A 17869-nucleotide genomic window follows, 5' to 3' on the forward strand; every position below is an offset into this window, starting at 1 on the left:
GGATGTGACGAAAATAGTACGCAAATTCGGTGACAGTGCTTGTCAGATTAGTCACGTCGTCCATTGAAACGCATTATTGAACGTCCGCCCGACTGGAAATCGCAGGAACGAAGAGCTTAATTATTAGAATTACGAAGAGATCACTGGTCTGTGAAAATTAAGGGAAATTTAATTGCCGCAGGCAGCCGGTAATGAAGGAGAAAACGATTACTTGCTCAACTGTTCATAGGTGATTGTATATTGTATTGTGCCCAAAATGCGTTATTATTTATATTTGCGTTTGCATGGATTATTATGACAAATATAAATGATATTTTACTCCAGTAAAAGATATTTTCGCGACAACGTAAAATTGACAACGCATCAGGTATAATAATTTTAATTAGATAATTAAATAATTTAATTGAAAGAGAAAAAAAAACGAAAGAAACGAATATTTTAACGTCTTCAATGATCTCGAACTATGAGTAGCCAGCAGCGTTATTCACGTGCAATTAAATGAATCGATAGGAAAGGCGTGCTGAATGTCCTAGAAAATGGGCTAACCAATTTTCATTGTCCCGGGTAACTGCGGAAAACGAGGCTCGCCTCTCACTTGTGGTGAGAGACGAACCATTTTTCGCCGAAAGCAGTGGCAAGTTTCTCTGGTGGTAGTCACAGCAATTGGAAACCGAACCGATGGCCTGCGAAAACTATAGGAGACTTAATTACTCTAGCGGTGGCCGGAAACGGGAACGAAAACGATTATTCGCCGGGATCAATGATCCTATCCCGCCGGAATCATCAATTTCATAGACGCGGGGCAGGCACGACGCGGTAATCGAAAATGTATCGACTTCGAACATTTGGTACACCCTAAAGCGGATTTATCTGGACATGTAAATGGACCGGTTCAATCTCGCTCAAAGCACAACCACAATCTGCTTTCTCTACCTCTCTCTCTCTCTCTCTCCCTCTCTCCCTCCTCTTCTTTTTAGAAGGATATTAATATAAACTTCAACATCAGCTACAAGAAACTTTTAAATATATATTAATAGTAACTAGATGGACCTCGCGTCTATTTAAAATAAAGAAAGAGAAACAGTAAATAATAAAGTTTAATGTACCATACATATATTAAAAACACTAATACACAATTGATTTATTCTAGCGTTCATAATATATTAAAAATTAAGTTTATTATCTCAGTTATCAAAAATTTAAAAAAATATTTTTTATAGCGTGGAGGAAGAGGAACACTAGTATTTTATCATTTTCTAATTTTTTCATATAATCTTTTGGTCATCTTTCTCGACCGAGGAAAATAAACAACGAAAAATTTACTTGAACGTACTTCCCTCAAGCCATTAAGATAAAATATAGCCTCATTTATTCTCGGGCTAAAAATCCTGACTACAACAATGCATTATAGCTCAATTTAGTCGTAATAATTGATAGCAAGTATCATATTATTCATACAGAGTTCAATAACATGCCGATTCAGCATTTTTAAAGCGTTACCGCAAAGGCAAAGCCACGAGAGGATGAAATATCGAATCATTAATAAAAAAAAAGTTTCTCTTCCGCAACATCTTGGTCTTAACGAGCAAAAAGTGTCTTCGTTATCACGCGATGGTCGGTAACGACGGAGCAACGCGATCTGTGTAACACAACCTTTAAGAACCAACTCCTCCGCGGATGTTCTCATCTCAAGATGACGAGATTTATTTCGCCATGCTTGGCAGAAAAGAGAAACCCGAGGAAAGCGAATTTGTAATCTCTGATTACGTAAAGTGAGTCACCTTAATTGACACACTCATGAAACAGGAGCGTGAGCGCGAAAGAGGAGAATACCGCATCGCCTCGTTTTCCTCTTTCCAGCTAATTCGTTTGAGGCGTTAATCAACGGCTATTCATAAAAAATCTTCACTTTATATGAACGCGATAAAAGATATTTTAGTTACCGTATCGCGGAAGATAACAGTTTCCATCGTGATATGTTGAACAAATTTTCATCACCTATGTTACGTGGAAAAATAAATTGCAATTGAACAAATGTTACACCTTTTAATCAGCAGGCAATAATTGTTTCACGATTATATGTATGCAAATTGAATTTTATTTACGGTTGTCAATATAGTTCATCATACTCTCGCAATTAATTAGCGTTTAAAAGTACGTCGACTAAAAATTCAGTTTCGTATCTCTTTTATTAATATCATACCTGATATTGAAATAATGAATGTACAAATGTACAATTTATTATTACTGCGTGATAAAATTATATATATATATATAATGGTTGAGAGAGAGGAAAAAAGAGAGAGAAAGAGATGTGTTGCGAATATAATGCGTAATCGCAAATATTTATCAATTCTTTTCTAATATGGGATTAGACATAGCATTGTATGCTGTGCTAACACACACGCACACGCGCGCACACACACACACACACACACACACACGTGCGCGCGCATGCACACTAGTGATACCTATTGAAAAAATATCTGCCGCTTTAAAGTTCTTGTGAATTAAAACGAGACCTTCGTGCATTTTTACAATTTCATTGTCGCCCTAACAATAGAAAATAGCTTTTGTATAATATACTTTTGTATCAAAAACAATTTATAAAAAAAGTATCCATTTATAATTTTCATATTTGATTGTCATAATAAATATTAGATATTCCACGGAAAAAAAAAACATGTCGCAGTAAAGCAATGTCAAACTTATTTTACATGTATTTTATCCAATATTTGCTAATTCTATAAAGGATAAAACAATATTTTCGCAGTTCTCTCATTATAACACGTGTCATGAGAATTTAATATTTAAAGTTAATAACGTGTATAAAAATATATATTTTCAAAATGTGAAATAATAGTTGAATAATATATTATGTCTGTGCGTGCGTGTGTGTTATTGTTGTACAAAAAAATTTAACGAACATACCTCGTAAAATTATCAAATTATTATTATTTATATTTCTGCGAAAATTTCGCATAAATATTTTAGGATAACGTGTAGGATATCAGCATTATCAAAATTCGAAACTTTTTGCGTAAAAATTACGAAAGCAATGCCTGGAGAATAATATATTCTTTACGAGAAAAGTTGCAGGCGAAGATAAGTATTCTACCTTATAACAGAAATAATGATGATAATCTGTAATCGGCTACCCTACGTTCATAAACTCTACGTTCGCCGAGGCCTATTTGAGGGAGAAGCACGCGCGCAGAATTTCAGTACGAACGTGCGCTTCGGTTTCCGTCGAAACGTCCGGAGCGCTTTAATTGGAAGAAATGAAAAGCCGGTAGTTGGAGGGCTGTTAAGGACGCATGAGTTCACGACACCGCAAATGAACCCTTATCATCGACCGACGCCGTCGGTTGAAAGTACCATCTCGCCCTCGTATCACACTCACATCCTCGCTCACTTGCGACGCAATCATCCGCGTCCACTCCGATTATACACCTGTCGCAGCTATGCTGCTCGACGATCAAAATTGGTAGATCGACGCAATCGACCGCGTAACCAATGACAGCTAAGCAATTTTGCTATTTCGCACAACAATTTGGCGACGCTGACAGGATCGCGCATTTCGATCGCGAGCGACATAATTGACAGTTATGGAATCTATTAAATCATGAGCTCGCCATTAGAAAATATTTTCATAATTTCACGTTTACGGAACAACACGTCGATAACTTGATGTTACACGACAAAAACAAATTATGTATATGCCAAAATAAAAAAAAAAGTGCAAGTAACAAAAAAACTACGTACAAGATTTACAAGGAATGTTATAAAGGAAGAAATAGAAAGAAGAAGAAGAAGAAGAGAAGGAAAAATGTTTGTATGTAAGAATATCCGTGTTTTTACCTCAGAGCCAAGAAGCATCGTATTTTTCGTACGAGGTATTGATTTAATAACAGCGGTTACTTGCAGCCACATAATGCGGAACGATCGAAGCGTAATTTACCGGAGTTTGCCGAGTAAAAGGCTCTCGAGTTAGCGCTCTCGCGATTCCTCACGTACCACACAACAAGGAAATCCTTTCGCAATAAAGGAAAAGAAGAAGGAGGAAGTATAGGAACCGTACGGTCTCGAGGCCGCAGCCGCGGAAGTAAAAGTCAATCTCGTTGCCTGCTGTTGCCGTCGCTCGTAAATCCCCGTAAAACCGAATCGCGAGGCTATGTCGAGTCAAAGGAGGAAGGCGAGAGGAGGAGGCGAGAGGAGAGACGCTTCCTAGAGAACAACTACGATTCCAAGGAGGTGATTACCTTGAAAAGGAGGCCGTGTAAATAATGGTAGGACACTACGGCGCGGCAAATTGGTCTTCTTACGAGCCCGCTGGGATGCCATTCCGCTGCGACCGATCTCTCGCTACTTTCGACCATCGATTAACGTATTCGCGCCGTCCGCGTCGCCTCGTCCATCTCTGCGCAAACTTTGGGTCTGCACTTCTAATTTACACGACATCGCGACATTCGCGCTTTCTGTACAAGGCATCCCACATTTCAATCGATTCTTCTTTCGATTTGAGATAAATTCATTCTCGACCAAGATATCGGAATAGACGTGTACTCTTGTGCAAATAAATTCTAAGATTGCGAGTAAGACGAGCTTGCCAAGTCAATAGACGCATATTACTTTTGTATCAATGCAAAAAAAAATTAATTTACATTTTTACTTGCTTTTTGTACAATACAAAGGATTTTTTTATCTCGTTTAGACTTGCACCATGATTCATCGTATGTTACTTTTTATTTTAAACTGCGATGAAGCACATTTCAATCTTACGCGATGATTAATGATTTGGATAACGATTATAAGGAAATACCGACTATAGTGTCAAATGTACGTCTAAACTTGTCAATGCGAAATAGTAGACACCTTTGGAGTGTCAAGGTGTAACTCTGACAATTAAATGAGTGCTTTCATTCCCTCTCCTCACCGCCTACTCCTGTTTCACTCGCGGTAAACTGGTACAGCCACTTACGTGAAGAAACAATCGGCCAGTTAGCCTCCGACTATCGATCGAATTTCAGCAGCTTTTGTCGAGCCGCTGCTGGCGTGAAAAGCGGGCGTTGGCCGTTGCACGGCAAACGTCGTGAGATAGAAAATGGTGTGATATCCGATAATATCCGTTAAGTACCGATCGAATCTCGATCAAGCATCAGCGCTTTCGGCATTGCGTCTGCTTTAGATAATGCGATCCCCAAAGGTCCGCGAGCTCGTTACTTTTCCCACTGCCCCTCGCTGGTGGAATGCGATCTGCCGAAGCGTTTCGCAAATTCTACGGGCGTGCGTATATAGAGCGAATGAGTTCGTTGCACGTATACTGCCGCAGTAATTACTATTTACTGGCCCTGCAACGGGATTTTCAGTCAGTGAAAAGTTACATGCGCCACAACCAAGCGCGATAGTTTTGAGTGAATCATAAACATTGTAGACGGGCAACTATTATAGACTGAACGGGTGATTTCACGTTCGGCAATTATTGCATTCGCGTAACGATAACGAGATTTCGAAAAGCGGAATTGTACAAGCTTTCGTTTAAAATTGCCAACGAGTATTAAACCATTCCGGAACGTTGAAAGTTTCTCTTGATGTTTAAACGATAAAATGTAACGGTAAGAACAATGTGTTCTCATTTGATGCGATGAAAATAAATGCGATGAAATTACTCACTTAACAGTCGCGTATTTTTATCAGAAATATTGTAAAAAAAAAAAAATAAACTCAATTTTGTATATATTTATATCTTTAATTAATACAATAATTATAAAGTCTGTTGTCCCAAAAACAATATTAACAATGATATTAATTAATAGGCATTAATATCATATCAATTTAAAAAATAAGAAGAAATTAATTTAATTTGACAGAAATTAATTTGATTCATTAAATAGTAGCAGCATCCAATTTTTAGTATCTCTCAAACCTAAACACTTGTTATTTTTTGACACGGACTCCCATAATCATCGGTATCAAAATTGCATGGAACTTGTAGTTTAAATCCTATGCCAATAACGTGCGGTAGTAGGCGCGTCGATAATAGCCGATAACAAATTAATTATGGTTTAAACTGAAGCACGTATTAGTCGATAGCGATCCATGATCGAGGCAATTACTGCCGAAATTTGGATCGAGTCGCGGGCATGTAACTTGAATGTAATAACCGGGGGAGACAATGCGGGGAACGGGGACAATCAACATAATTCTAACACATCGATCGACCGAGAAGTGCATCCTCGCGTGTACGTGTGTGCGTGTATGTTTAGTTTCGAGCGTTCCTCGTCGCGAGACGCGATTGATTACTGACGATCAGATTATAGCAATTAATAGCTCGAGTGCCATGGATCCCTTCGCTTGTAAATTAGTTCCGTTTCCGGCAGAGGAACTCCCGGAATCCAACTTATCACCGCAAGTACGCGGACGACCGTTATCGGTCATCTGGTACAGAATCCATATTCCAACACACATAGATACGAGCGTACATACATGTGGTGCAAACGGGTATATCTTTCCAGATAGGCGAGTAGATGTGTAACATCACGGATGAACGAAAATGTCAAGGTGAATATTCGAAACCATGATGGAAAGCCGTGTTGCGATATAATGTAATTTCAAAGAAATGAAAGTATTTTCTTTACATCTAATTCACACTTGTTTACATGTTCACATTTAATACATTAATTTTATATTTATTAACTGTACTGTATTAAATAAATCAAGTTTAATTACATTATTAACAAAATGTGTTAATAATGTTTTTATTATAACAAATTGTCTTTACACAATAATCAGAATGTAATAATAAAAAAAAGAGAAATATAGACTTTTAGAAAAAAGTAAATGATTGTGAAATATTTATTTCCTAATGTTACGAATCTCATTAAAATAAAAAAACATTTTAATCAATTTAATTAACAATGTACATTCATAACCAAAATTTCTAATTAGCAGTTTTTAATAACAATTGAAAGTGAGTCTCAAATATTATATTGTTTGATATTTGCATCATTCACACACGTCACTATTGCGAAAATAGTGTAGTGCAGTACAATGAAAATCATATAAATTGAGTGGTTAGGAAATTGATGTAAGCACACTTTACTAAAACTGACACGGAATTGTACGTTACTAAATTTGGAACATAAGTTGAGAGATTTGTTTTTAATTGTCACATCTCTCGAATGTACAGTGTTCGTGAGAGAAAATATTATCCATGATAACACACGTGTATACGTAACGACTTATAAAATATAATCCGATATTTTTATAATTTCAAGTGACGCGAAAATTGCGAGGAAACGAAAGAGAGAAACGTAACGAGAAAGGTGATGAGTTTATTCTTACTTAAAATCCATCACTAGTAGTAATATCAAGTGCTTTGCCGACTTCGTTAACGAAACAATACATCCCGATATCGTTCCCTCTGGCTCGGCCCAATCGATGAAACACGTTGAACTATTTCACAACCAAGTACTCTTGCTCCACATATCTGGCGTGCGTCCCGGGGACACAAGCCTTCAATATAGAGTATAAACGCTATTCATGCGGAAGGATAATGGGTTAAGTGGGGTCTACTCACGACTTCGATGAGCTGGGAGAGGCGTAGTCCCATTTTGACAGTGAGGCGATCGCTGTTGTTGCCAACAGGGCGGATGAGGCGGTTGTAGTTCGACAGCAGGTCATCGTAGAGACGCTTCGCTTCCGGATTGGCCGAGGCGCCCGGAAACGGGGCAACGAGACAGGATATGGCTGCCGCCATCGCCAGCAATCCGCCCAACCTGGACCACCATCGCCACCAGCCTTTCCCACCGTCGTTCGTCCAAGCATCCCTAAGCATCGTACGCCTTGTCCACCCCTTTAACAATAAATTACACGTCCCTTTGTAATGCATGCCTCGGTACGGGCTTCGTTGATATCCCCCCCCCCCTCTCTCTCTCTCTCTCTCTCTCTCTCTCTCTCTCTTTCTCTCCATCTCTCTACACGCCAGAATTCATCTCGCATGCATCAATTATCCTGAGGCTGTTTTATGTTGCGACATTAAAGGACCGTGATAAAACGCAATGACTAGACGGCAGCTCGTTACGTACACAAAGTAGAAATAAAGTCAACGGTAATTAGGAAATGCTGTGCTAATGAAACGTATCGAGCGAGAGAGAAATAATGCTTTGCGGTCAAATGTTATTTAAAAATCTTTTAATTAAAAAAATTCGTGTAAACATTGGAACAATACAGATTTATTATTGATTTATTTCAAATCACATTATTATAAAAGATTCTTTCAACATAGTAAAATTGATGCGGACTGCAAAATAAAACAAGCTATTTAATGAAAAGGAAACGCCGAATATGTTACGCTATTAAATTAGACCCTATATACATAGGTAAAAAGAAAATAACGAATGATAACTTGGTTCGTTTTAAAATGAAACTTGTTTTATTTCAAAGTCAAAAGAGAGTAGAAAAATTTACGAGAACGATTTATAAGCGAGTGGAAAATTTCTTCAGTAAAAACTTTCACTGCGATAATTTAAGAAATGACCATTTCGTATAACATCTCAAGGGACGGCAAATTCAGGAGGACAATTTCATGGAAAGACATAAATTTCGTTTAGAATGTGAGTTTCGTAGTTTGACAGCCGTATTGCGAAGCTTACAATAAGTTATCATCATCAAAAATTAATGAAGTTTGAAAAACGAATTATCTGAAGGAAAAATCGTACACGTGCGGTAAATTATGATTAGGCGACATCGATCGCGATGATAGATGATTATACGCAATGAGGTTCACGACACCTTCTCCGAGACAAAAAGCACTGTATCGGCAAAAAGAAACAAAACAAATTCTAAGAAAAGTTCTTTTACGAGCGCGTATAAATCTTACTTGAAGCAAGGACCAGAACGACTTTGCAGTGTACGTTCGATATCGTGCTGTTACCGAAAATTAGGATACCATTAATTCGCGAGTACCTGCAAATTTTAATTGATCGTTACGCTGCAGATTTGATCGTAAATCAGGTTATTCAAGGAAATGACAAGCTATTAACGGAGAACGGAGACGAAAGACTGTGCCATCAAATAAAATCGTAACGTACTCGCTTTTGGGTTATTTGTTCATTGGCATTTCTGCTGTGTATTTGCAGCCAACATTTTCTCTCGTGTCTATCGATCTGACGCGGTTATCGCGGTTATCGACTATTAGCCCCTGCACTAAACTTATGTAGTTGTCCGTTTCTATTCTTAAGTACGCTATTTTTAACTCACGATTGATTTTAGATATTCTTACGTATAATGCATAACTAGTGTTATAGCTCAAAGTTAATATTATACTGTAAAATGCAAATAGGATGATGAGTCGTCTAAATAAATATTTAATGAATTCTTGTTGAATTTATTAGATATCATCTGTTATGTGCATTTCATATTAAAAGCACTTAAATATCTCGAATAATGGATTATGTTCGGAAAAATATTAAATCGACCACTACTCATAATAATTTTATGAGTTGTTATGAAATTCGTATTGACTTATACTTTGGAGAAACTCTAAAAACCGCCTTTATGTATCATATTCCTTGAATTATTATTACCACGGACATTGAGTATTAAATATAGCTATTTAAAAAGATTCCTAAATGCAGCTTAGTTAAATTAATATAATGCGTCAGTTTATTGAATTTAATTTTACCGATACAAACGTCATGATGGAACAAACCAATTACTCGCCAGGCTGTCGAACGCATTAAATCCGGGGCGCCAGTTAATTGCGAAAGCGCGCGATAAACCGCATGCAATTGTTCTGCAACGGAAAGGCCAATACAAGCTGCTCGCTCCAACTCGGCGCATTGCGAAAAGAAAAACTCGGCTTGGCAGCGACCCGATATATTTCATGTACCATATTTAAAGTGCTTAAACGGAAGCAGACGGTCGCGCGACCGGAAGCCGTACCTCTGCCTCGTACCGCGGTACTTAAATGCGCCTCCTGTCGATTCTTTCTAATACCCCCCAACAATGTCAACTTTTCCGAGCGAATCGTCGTTCGTCGTAAGACGTAGCACTATCAGGCTGTCATTTACTACTCGTGGTGAGGAACGAAACTGCCCATAAAGGAAGCTTGTACGGCATTGTTGTATCACAGAAAAGCAGAAGAGGGAAGAACCTCTCGAGGAAGTTTTATCGCTTCTTTGCTGACCTACCTCGCCTACCTCGCTATTATCAGCATAACCGTATGCCTTGAAGGACTACTTCATCGTATTAAGGCAACTTCTCGCGCTCTGATGCTCCTCTTCTTAAAGTAAGGCGACAAAGAGAGTTCTCAAACGCGTTTTAAACTGTATTTTATCAAAATTTTCGAAAGAAATAGGCGACTGTGCTAACAAATCCCAATTTTCTATCCTTTTTTATATTTATTAACCTAAATTTTACATTCTGTTCTTAACGCCATATATGTAAAAATACATGTCTGACGATGCAGATTAAGAATGATTATCAAGTTCAAAAATATTAGGATCTATAAGATCATTGTAATTTTAAAAATAAAGTCAGTTAAAGTGTGTACGGGAATAGAATAAGATTGATTCAACTCTTCTAAAGGAGCATGTAATTTCTTAGTTTCATTTTATTCTAAAAGAAATATGAAAAGCGTCTTTCTTATATACTTCTTCAAAACATATATCACTAATACTTTCCCGTTCTATCTAATAGACATTAATGCATCGAGAGGCACTATTTTAATTATTCAGGTTATTCTCGAGTGGCCACTTACGTGTCAGTTGATACCTTTGGGGTCTGCTTTCATTAACATTTGACCGTAGGCTCCGTGATACTGCCTTGATACTATACGTGTACGGCATGTATGTGTACGGATCTCTGATCGACGATAGCGGTATATCATAACCGACGGTCAGTTTCGTTATGTGATAAAAGGGTAGGTCGATCGAGCAGCTTGTTCGTCAGTGGTCGGACGCGGCTTGAGGAAGCGGATATAATGGAACCAATAATGAGTCGTGACCGCTGCATCCATCACTCCCGGATCAAGCAGCTTTAACCATCTTTTTTCCTCGTATGTCCGTTGAGGAAAACAATTACCACGATCTTCTCGATCATTATAAAACCGATATTAAGATAATCAAGTTCTTCTTGTTTGATAAAACCTACGAATTTATTCCTATATAATTCGAGAACGATGACTAATATGACATGTTGTTGAAATACTTTTATTTTAATAAACAAAAATAAATTTGTAATACATAATGAATTTATGTGGAAAAGGCAAGGCATATCCTGAGAAGTAAGCACAATTGACATTTCGACATCAATTGTATTTTCCTCCTGAAATAAACGTCATTTCATAAAACATGCTATGTTCTGTAATACCGAATTAAGTTACATATACAAAATAGTCGAATAGTTAAAAACGATAACTTTTAGTGATAAACCTAGAAAATCGGAAAGAGAAAAAAACATGAGTTGTAATTGCTAGTGAATTATTACATTTGTGTCAGGCATATTTGTATCAAACTTTTAAAAACATCAAGGATTTTAAAAACGCGTCATCTAGGCTGCCAATAACGCGACAAAACTAAAAGTTTTACACGACAAACGGGAGTGTAAGCAAAAAAAACTTGTTTTAAAATGGCAAATAAAATTTAGTCGCTACAAGCGATAACGCTAAGTGCACCAGTCTGTGTACAATCAGAAACGAATGGCGAGCCATTATCTACTCGAAAGATACAAATCGGCGCGTGGCAGAAGGAGGCCAAGCAAACGTGTTAAAAGTTTTTGCGCGATCCATGAACGTCTTCCTCGATCGGAGGCATCATTTTTCCCAGACGTTCGCGTCAGTCTGTAAACTCCGACTTTTACATGCGAGCGAGTTATAACGATCAACACTACTGTGAGCGATTTATAAAAGTTTGCCGAATGGAAAACGATGTTTGCATAGCAGGTTGACGACAGGCGATATAGACGGGCGACACGCATCGATGTAGAGAAAAATATATTACCGTCCACTACGAGACGTTAAACTACCTGGCAACGTGACGTATTGCGAGCGACGTATGCCAGAGTAATAATTTATCGCGATTCGCGAAATTGGCATTGCGGTGCTTTTATCGTCGTTCGAAAGATGTGCGTTTGGAAACTTGATCGACGGGGATCTCTTTCTTACTAAAATCAGTTTTATCTGTATAAAAAATTTTAAATATAATTAACGACTTTAACTATTTTTATTCTAAAAGTAAATCAAAATTGCAACGAGAAATAAAAATGAAAAAGTACATCCTCCACAGGTGTGCGCCATAAATGTTATAAATCGACAGTATTAAAATTCATAGAATGCGTTTTTACAGAATATACTCTTCGTTATCAACAGGGTCTATTTAAAGCAGCAGCAATCGATAGCTACGGCGCAAAAAAAGTAACAAAATAAAAATCTTCTATGTAATTTAGAGCAAACTGCGTAACGTGGCGATTATTTCGTAAATATGTTTATTATTTTGCACGTTGCATATCCGCCATGCAAACAGGAAAAACGTAATGTAGCGTAGCTCAAACGTATCGCTTTGTCGTTTAAAGCTGCCACGCAGCCCGCGCAACTGTAACGAGGCTAATCGAATCTGGTACCGACTGCACCTACTAACTAGACTATTATGCACCCGGAGCGGAACAGTATCAGCTGGACCGCCTGTCTATTTCCTTTCCTATTGGGTGAATCAACGAGAACGAAAGGCAGATGATTGGATGAAGCTCACGCGATATGAAGAGGGAATGAGAACATTTGTGTTCGTGATGAAAGAAAATCGTCAAGTTTCAATATTTAGAAATAATATTAAAGTTTTCGTAATATAAATACATGTATATGGGATCGATAATACTTGGCGAAAATGTGTCACAGCAAATTGTTAAATAATATACTTATTTTATACTCACAAGATTTAATATATTGCTATTGATGTTTCATACAAATATCTCATTGTACGTGTATATATATGTAAAAGAAAAATGAATTGTTAAATTTATATCATGAATAAAAACTTGAACGATAATTCAATGCGCCGTTACCAAATGTTTTTCTTTTTAAGGAAAATATATATTTTTCTTTTTAAAGCAAAGATTTCCATACAATCCATTATATAATTTTATTCTCGTGTTTTTTTACATACGTAAAACGTGATGCAAATTTTCAATATTCCATGGAATATATTACACTATTTGATACGCATCAGGAAAAAAATTTGCAGAGCTTTAAAATCCAGAGATACTATAAAATTTCAGGACATATATATATACATGTACGTATGTATGCATGTATGCATGTACGTACGTGCGTATATGTATGCATACATACACTGCTTGAGATAAATCGAACACATTTGCCACTTTGCATTTTGAATATTTACTGAATTGGCATGAAATAATAGCGAACCTTTTTTGCAAATCGTGTAAAAATATAAATTGAAAAATAATGATTCAATGTAAAGCCCTCTCTATTTCTCATTATTTAACAACATACCATCTTGTAAAAAAAAAAGGGATATTTCAAGCTCACGTTCATACAATTTTATTTTCACACTTTTAGACATGAAAAAATGCGATGAAAATTTTTATGTTACACAGAATTATACCTTGTAATTGCAATAAACTTTTTGCCCTGAAGAACATGAGTACATTTGTAGAAACGTATAGAGGAGAAGTAAGATCGATGGGACGGCTGGACTGACAATAAAATCAACGCCCGGTGTGTTGCTGGTTTTTCGTCATTTTATAACATCGTATATACCACTCTTTAGCCGACGAGACGTGGCTTAATTTAAAGCTCTCTCTCCGAATTTACGACACCCTACCTCCAAGTCGTTTCTGACCGTGCCGAGCGGGTTATGGATCGTGTAATCCTTGACGCGCGTGGCAACGCGGAACTTGATGCTGGCGATAGGAAAGAAATCAATTGTCACCCTCGCACACCCCCTGCGCCTCGATCTCGCGAGTCTTCGGCTCGCCGGATAAATCAGCGGAAAATGAATTGCAGCGCGACGCCGGCGGCGGCGGCGGCGGCGAGGCGGCGGCGGACTACACGCACACTCTAAACGCTTCAGTCGCACGACGCGATGCCATTCGGGATCGATGATGTGCTCGTCACTCGTAAATCGCAGCCAACGAATAACCGCATGACTGTCTGCAAAGTTATAACGATAGCTGTAACTATCTATTATATGAAGCTATAACCGTGCGCGGCGCGATGCATCGGGCCGAGAGAGAACTTGAAGCGACGCGGAATACACCTCGACGTCGGAGAAACTATCGCGCGTCAATCCGAAGGTTCGGTTAGTTTTTGATGAAAATAAAGTTTGGTAAAAATATTGCGCGCGATACGCGATACGCGATTGTAAACCGCCATTGACAGGAATGGGATTAAATCTACCGGAGTGTAATGTATTCAATTACGAAGATATATAACAAGCGCCCCGTACGAGAGATTATGAATTATTACTAGATTCCCATAGACGATAAATTTTCGATTAAAATGTCTCTGTTGGCGCGTAGACTGCTGCTGATTCGACTAAAAGACTTATACCCGTATACGTGTACGTTTGTGTCTGTAGGTGTCTTGCGTTTATGTGCGCGAGTATCGAAAAATCAATCGGTTGCTGCTTCAATATTACGTTGTACGTTGCAAATGCTCACGGCCATACGTTTTCGGGCGAGCTGTCGAAAATGGATTGCTACGCCATGTAAATTCGCGTTCCTTGCCATTTGAAAACAGCGCGCCGGCGATCATACTCGCGCACCGTTAATCAAAGTTAAAAGAGAACGAGAGGGAAAAAGAGGAAAAGAGGGAAGAGAGGAAAAGGGGGAATGACAGAGAAGACTGCTGTGTTATATGTCGTCCGTGATTTTTCCCCGCTCGCTGCGAAATTCAGCTCTCTCATCTATACGACAACGATTGCCGTTGCAATTTAGCGTGCAAAGTGACAAATACTGCGCTTTATGGCTCGTAATTATTCAAATGGCACGGCTGTTACTGAACGCGGACAGTTTCGCTCGAATAACGACGCGGGACTAGCTCGTCGCATCTCTACAGCAGTACGAAAAAGGAAACAAATTTTTTTCCATGCCGTCTTTGCAGTCTCAAGTATAGCTGATATTTTCCGCGTTGACAATTCACAAGCACACACACACACATACACGCGCGCGCGCATACACCTGTTATATTGTCGGGTTATTGTCGGACACACAATATTTCATTCAATATTTTATATTAATTTGATATCGTTGTAACATGTACGCAATTCGCTCTGTTACATGTCTTTTTTTTGTTACAAATTACTTTGTAGATTTGACAGCAACTTGAGTCGAAATTTAACTATCCTCTTTCCTGTGATATTTTAACATTCAACGTTGAATACGTTTGTAACTAGTCCACGAATTAAAATTCTTTCAAAGTATGCTCGACTTACAATTAAATTTTAAAAGGAGAGCGATGAAAACCCCGGAAACACCCAGGTTAAGCCTATTACATTAAATTTTGTTATCCTCTACGAACTCAGGATAACTGACTGCAAATTTAATCAAATTTCCTTCCAGCCGAGATTTCATGCTACACCGTTATTCATTGTACGGCACTGAATTATAAACGTTTCAGTTTCCTATTAAGATTTCGAACAGGCACATTAATGCAAACGTAATATTCTACGCGGTGTCTGTGCAACTTACAAAGAAACGCTATCTCTTTGCAATTTATAGAACGTAGTGATATAATACAATCTCTCTCTCTCTCTCTCTCTCTCTCTCTCTCTCTTTTATAGTACTAGTCTAATAAGAATCCGAGTAAATGGCGCCCAGTTAAAACCGACAAGAGCACTTAGGCACAGGTATCGCGAAAGAGAGATGCCCGCTCGTCGGATGTAGGGTAATTCAATAAGGGATGGCTTGGGTGTGTCGGTGGTTGGCAGAATGACTGAAAACGGAAAGGGTGAAGCATTGAGATGCAAAGTGACGGGGGGAGGGAGGGAGGGAGGGAGGATAGATCGCGCGGTTCATACGAAGAACACAATGGGAAAGCAATCCTGGTGATCTATGAGACCCGCGCCAATACGAACCGACAATCGCGATCCATATGGATAAACTAATTCAAGACGGCGTTCCGTATATAGACGATGACACTACAATAAGAAACGAAACGCCGCGCTTCGAGAACGTCAATCTGATATGAATTACTGTGAAACCGTCGCAATGTCTTTTCTACGAGTGCGACGATCTATCCGTCCCATTCTCCCCAGCTCCTGTATCGATTCTATCTCGTGTATCCACATGCATACATCACGCAAATCCCCCGTTTCCGTTTTCGATGCTATCGTAGCTAGATATGAATACGTTTGATTGTTCGACGGATTGCATTATGCAGACGAAAAAGAATCGACAGCTCGCTAAATTCAAGGACCGCGCAATAAATCGTTAATTATAAAAGAGATACCCCATTTTGGGCAAAAATAAAATGTATCTCTAATGAGAACGCGTATATTTTCCTTTAATCATCGAAAGTAAAAGTTCAAATTAAACTTGCGCCTGTACTGTGTATGTACAGACGCAAAGAATTCTATAATTAATCGTGCGATAAAGTGTGAAATACAATGTCAGTTTCACGTGTTTTATTTACTAATCTTGGAAAAATTAAATATAATTAATATAACGTGAAAAAGTTGCATCTCATTCTGCATCTATGTGAGAATAATACTCTTCACGAAAATCATTCCGCTTTCACATACCCAAAATACTGACATCGCGTATTCAAAGTGCCATATACAATGCGATGCTGATTTATTGTCGCCACAGCACGAACTTTGAATCGAGCGATTCCAGGCAACGGAAATCGTAAATTTGGAGCATTTCGAACTGCTCCTGCGGTAAAGCGCCGAAGTGGCAAACCGTCCTTTAACCGTGTTTAGGTTTCAACCCCTGAAATATCGACTTTGTAACTGTGTGACGCACAGCATATCCGGCAAAAGGTATTTCAGCACCTCCCAACGCGTACGTGCGAAAACAAATGTGTACATTTTAACATTTTCATCGCGTCAGCCATTTGTTATAAACGGCGCGGCCGCGGCGCGGCAGTGCGGCGGTGCGGTCAAAGAATAACGAGTTTTTAAAAAAGGATGTAATAATATCGATGGGAGCGATTACTGCAAAAATGTTACACTTAATAATTTATCCTTTTATCAGAGAGTATTTCAGTAATCGGTGAAACAACAAAATGGCATGTCGGCCGAACAAATTACAAAATTTAGTGGTAAGTGAATCATTGTTGATAATAAAAGAAAATAGCTTCTATAAAAGTGATACTTTTTTATGCATTTATAAAAAATATATTACAAAACAAATCGCTGTTTCGTTGAAATTAAAAAAGAAAACTCAAAATATTAAAGACAGCTTGTTAATAGGAGGGATAAAATAAAGAGACTTAAACAATAATTTAAGAGAAATCAAAACAGCATATTTACTGTTATTTTGCATTAAAACTCCAATTATTTAGAAATGTCATCATTTTTCTCGTTTATATCTAGCCATACAAGTTTTTTCCAAGTGGCTAAACTTTTACAGAAAGTCCGAGGATTTTCCTAACGAATTTCCCGACGCCGACTCATGGAATAACGCGGGATGTCATTTCATTGCGGTGAGTCCATCGCCTCATTAACCCAATTAAGCAACGCAGCTTAATAACACGCGAGTTTTTCATCCAGCAAATTAGTAGCTGTGTCTGAGAGGCGCCGTTGAACAAGCAGTCATGATCGTACAGGAGAAGACTCCATTCAAAAAACTCGGCTTTCGAGCACTATCCTTTGGTGATGCCGTAAGCAAAATTCGCGTCGTTAAGGGA

General features: G+C 38.2%; 1 protein-coding gene across 3 annotated transcripts in view; it reads right to left on the reverse strand.

The window, feature by feature from the left end:
• Nucleotides 1–17869, reverse strand: part of LOC105200480 (acetylcholine receptor subunit alpha-like 1) — a 141885-nt gene that overhangs the window by 81996 nt on the left and 42020 nt on the right. For all 3 annotated transcript variants that reach the window (XM_026134354.2, XM_039450640.1, XM_039450639.1), the window contains one exon: nt 7580–7855. In XM_026134354.2, coding sequence (XP_025990139.1) covers nt 7580–7837 — 258 coding nt within the window. In that variant the 5' untranslated portion in view covers nt 7838–7855. The remainder of the gene's footprint in view (nt 1–7579; nt 7856–17869) is intronic.

The sequence above is a fragment of the Solenopsis invicta genome, chromosome 6 (genome assembly GCF_016802725.1).
Source record: "Solenopsis invicta isolate M01_SB chromosome 6, UNIL_Sinv_3.0, whole genome shotgun sequence".
In the NCBI taxonomy this organism is placed as follows: domain Eukaryota; kingdom Metazoa; phylum Arthropoda; class Insecta; order Hymenoptera; family Formicidae; genus Solenopsis; species Solenopsis invicta.